Consider the following 4386-nt stretch of genomic DNA (forward strand, 5'->3'; position numbering starts at 1 on the left):
CTTGCATTGCCCTGAGCCTCATGTAGACTTGGGTTGTAGAACATCTCTTAGCTCTCCTAGTAAATGTTCTTAAGACATTCACATTTTTATTTTATAATAAAATTTATATTTTTCCGTCTAGTGATTTATTGTAGCATCGAAGTTGTTCCAAGCATGTGATATTTTCTTCTGTCTATAAAATACACATTACAAGCCATGTTACACTGTGTTTCCTGCGCTGTTTTTTCTGAGCTCTTCTTTCTAAATGTTTACATTGACTTGTCTCTCATAGCAATAGAGTTGGGAAAGTATGTGGTGATTTTTGGTTGATTTTACATCTCTACAAATCCTCGACCGGCTCTCTCCAAGGACAGCAGCAGTCGGGCGCCTGCGCAGTGTACGGCTGAGGTCGTTGCGCTTGCGCACGCGTCGCCGTCCCCCACCCGCCACACACACCCCTTCCGCTCCGCTCTCCCACCGCGGGGCTGAATGGCCGACCGCGCCGCCGCGGGTGTGGAGGAGGCAGTTCGTCGCCGCGAGCCCAGGTGACTCGCCCATCTCCAGTCTGAACCCCTCGGCCCGGGCGACCCCGCCGGTCTGAGCTCTTTCCTGGCGGCCGCGGCTCCTTCCCTGGGACAATATGTTTAAAAGAATGGCGGAATTTGGGCCTGACTCCGGCGGGAGAGTGAAGGTCAGTGCGCAGGCGCGGCGCGGAGGCCGCCGAGTCCCCTCGGACGCTCGGCTCTCCGGCTGGCCCCGCCCCGCTCGGCGTTCATTGGGCCCCGAGTCACCCGTCACCGCCTTCCGTCCCGCCGAAAAACAAAGATTCGGGGTTTGGTTGGGACAGTCTGTGGCGCGGACAGAGCTGGAAAGCGCGGTGCCCAGGCTTATCATTCCCGACGTCGTCAGAGAAGCACTTAGCTTCTTTCGTGTTTAGTGAATGTGTGTCCCCATCATAATGTTGGAGATTGTGACATTTAATTCCCACACGTTTGTTTTAGCATCTAGCATGTATTATTGATAAGGGGTGGAGGTCAGAGCACAACTTGCGGGAGTCGGTTCTCTGGGGTCACCATGTGCGTGGGTCCTTGATGCCAGTCTCTGGTCCTCCAGGTGTCGTTGCCCAGTGTGCCATGGGTCCAGCTCGCACTCTCCCACCTTCCTGCGTCACTGGTTCCTGATGCCCCTTCCCCTATAACTCCTTATAAATACATCACAGGATGTATTTTTTCTTCTCAAAAGAAATCACATTTATACCATCTACTTAGGTTTTGTTTTGTTTTTTTTAAATCTTTTTGGTTTTTCAAGCTCTTGTAGACCAGGCTGGCCTCGAATTCACAGAGATCCGCCTGCCTCTGCCTCCCGAGTGCTGGGATTAAAGGCCAGCGCCACCACCGCCCGGCTTTTATAAATCTTTATCAGGGCCATATTATTTTTATAGTACCTCAGTCGTAGTGTCTATACATCCATATCTGTTTGAATATTAAATGTGAAGTGATAATTCCTCAACACTCTCAAAGCCACTGAAACGTAATAGGAGAAAGAGATGCCAGGTTATGTTTGTGTTAGTATCAGAGGCTTCATAGATTCATACGTTTGCCTAAGCTAAGAACTTGAGCCGACTTGGAAGTGATTACAGAACAAGGGGTCAAAGTGAAAACTTGACTCTGCACATGTCCGTGGGGGCCACAGTGCTGTCAGTGGGACTTGCCACATAAAAGCTGCTTTCCTTCTCTTGAACTGACTTGAAAACCCTTTTACTAAGTTTACCGATTGTTTATGTGGGTACGGGCATGCTCCAGCATGGATATCCAGCAGAGGATAGCTTTTTCTCCTGTTCTGTGAGTCCAGGGGACCAGGCCCTGGGCATCAGGCACAGTGGCAGGTACCTTTTGCCTGCTGACTCAGAATTGTCTGTAGGCACACAGGTTCTGATATAGTTAACTGTCTGGCTGTGGTTTAACGTTTTTCCGCCAGCTTCCTTTTTCTTTATTCCTTGCTGTTGACTACACTAATATGCTCTCTGTCCTTTGGGTATTTCTATTATTGGACAGAATGTCTCAGATCTATGTGCAAAACTTGGTATTTTTAATAACAGCTTTCCCATCGTCACCTGTCGGTACAGCCTTTACCCCAACCAGAAATGATGAGAGCACCCTAGAACTGAGCACAGCTGTAGCAGACACGCTCATGGCTGGCGTGCTTCATGCCTTCAGGGGCCACATTTACTATTTTTGCCATACTTGCTTTCATTAATATTTACTGTAACATTTATTCTTAATTCTGTTTTTTGAGTCTCTTCCTAAGCATTTTGAAATGGAGAGTCCGACTTCCGAGTTGTAGTTCTGTCTTGTGTCATGAATATTAAACCATTGTGTTAGTTTCTCATTGTTGTAACAAAGTACCTGAAAGGAACCATTCTAAAGGAGAACGGTTTATTTAGGCTCTGGGCTTCAGAGGTATCATAACCCGAACGCCTGAATCTGTGCAGCTCTCATCACAGAAGCCGTGGACAGAAAGGGGCACTGGATCCTTTGGTTTAGTTTTATGCAGAGGTCAGCAGCTGGGGAAGGCAGCAGATCAACACCCACCACACTGCCTTCCATTTCCTCTGTAGCCATTTCGGTGGCAGGGGAGCAGGAGAAAGGAAGCCCATCATTTTGAGCTTAGTTTTGCCTCTCTGGTCAAGTGGTCAGCCATGTTTCTTCTTACCTACATTCTTTCCTTGCATTCTTCCCTGTCCTCTTGAAGTGCCGAGTCTAGTTAAGTATCCGCTGGTGTCAACCTTGTCCTTTTCCAGAAGCTTCTAGGCCGAGGGACTTAACTCAGAACAAACCCACCATCATCAGCACACATACCAAGCATTTAGTAACATGTGCAGATCCCTTTTTACTATACGGAATACAAATGTGTTTATTATACAGAATATAAAATGCCCCTATTTGTCCCCACTGTCCTCCATCGGTTTCTACCTGTGGTCATCTAGCCCACTATAGACTTGAGGGATCTCTGTAGCTGGGGAAGGGATGGGGAGCCACCGAGATGGACCCCTTAGAGACCCAACCCAAGTGGCCTGCTTGCTCCCACAGGGCTCCACCTCCTAACAAGACATTCAGCCGTGAGCTCATCGGTGCACTAATTCATTAGTGCCCCCGTGAGCCAGACCTCTCAGTGGTCCTGGCTGGGGACCAAGTTTTCAACAATAAGCCTTTTGGGATGTACTTTATATCCAAATTGTAATTTACATGCTGATGACAATGGAAAATGTTTGCCCAAAATCCTCTCATGAACTGTCTGGGTTTTTGTGCTGTGCTTTGGTAAATACTACCGTAAATTAATTTAAAAGACGTTTACCTGCAAGCGATATCAGTCAAACTGTATTCAGTATCTTAGTGTTTAGGTTTGTGAAGACATTGTTTTTCTTTAATCAAATATTCATGTGCCTTACCTACATGGTGATGTAGATGACAGGGTTCAAGCCATCATTTAAGCCGTGGGACAACTCGGAGGGTAAAGGCACTTGCTGCCAAGCCCGATGACCTGTGTTCAGGCCTCAGGACCCGCATGGTGGAAGGAAGAGAATCTCCTCCTGCAGGCCGTCCCTCCTCCACATGCACTGCGCACTGCAGAACGTGCACACAGATGCACAGGACAGCAAACGCTTCTGTTATGTGGGTGCTGGAACCAAACCTAGTCCTCTACAAGAGCAGCAAGAGCTTCAGCTGCTGGACCGTCTCTCCAGCGCTCAGATGGGAAGGCTGGAATTAATTTGATACTTGGCTCTTGTGTTAACTTGAAATGAGTGTGAAAATGGGTTGAAGAGATCTCTGTCCTAACTAAACCCTTAAGCTGTTAGACACCGTTCCCTAAAACAAGTTGCCAATGCTCATAATATTTATTCAGGTGACGGTAAAATATTGATTTTAAACTTGTTTTCTTTTAGGGGGTTACCATCGTTAAGCCAATAGTCTATGGTAATGTTGCCCGATATTTTGGGAAGAAAAGAGAAGAAGATGGACACACCCACCAGTGGACAGTATATGTGAAACCATATAGAAATGAGGTATGCATTTGTTTTTCTATAGTTATTTTGAGGTATAGTTTGTTTACTTGACAGTAAATTATATAATTCTATGTAGTAACTTTCCAAGAATGAAGTGGGCCCATTTTAGAATTCTCACTTCACCCCATAATTCTTATCTTCATTTAATTAATTAATGTAATTCAAGATGTTTTCTGATCGAGGTACGAGGCTAGAGAGATGACTCAGCAGTTAAGAGCAAGTAATACTCATGGAGTGTGGTCTCCAGCACCCACACAGGACAGCTCACCAGTGTCCATAATTACAGCCCTGGCGGTCCCAGAGCCTCTGGGCTCCTTGGGCACCTAAGAGCACATTTTCTTTTT

The 4386-nt window shown here is 46.6% G+C and overlaps 1 protein-coding gene across 1 annotated transcript in view; it reads left to right on the forward strand.

Annotated features, from left to right (window-relative positions):
* The first annotated feature begins 438 nt into the window (after nucleotides 1-438).
* The window catches only part of Yeats4 (YEATS domain containing 4), a 10116-nt gene continuing 6168 nt past the window's right edge, over nucleotides 439-4386 (forward strand). The window contains exons 1-2 of the mRNA XM_005358028.3: nucleotides 439-670; nucleotides 3923-4042. Of these exons, the coding sequence (XP_005358085.1) occupies nucleotides 620-670; nucleotides 3923-4042 (171 nt within the window). The 5' untranslated portion in view covers nucleotides 439-619. The remainder of the gene's footprint in view (nucleotides 671-3922; nucleotides 4043-4386) is intronic.

The sequence above is a fragment of the Microtus ochrogaster genome, chromosome 24, assembly GCF_000317375.1.
Source record: "Microtus ochrogaster isolate Prairie Vole_2 chromosome 24, MicOch1.0, whole genome shotgun sequence".
Classification (NCBI taxonomy): Eukaryota; Metazoa; Chordata; class Mammalia; order Rodentia; family Cricetidae; genus Microtus; species Microtus ochrogaster.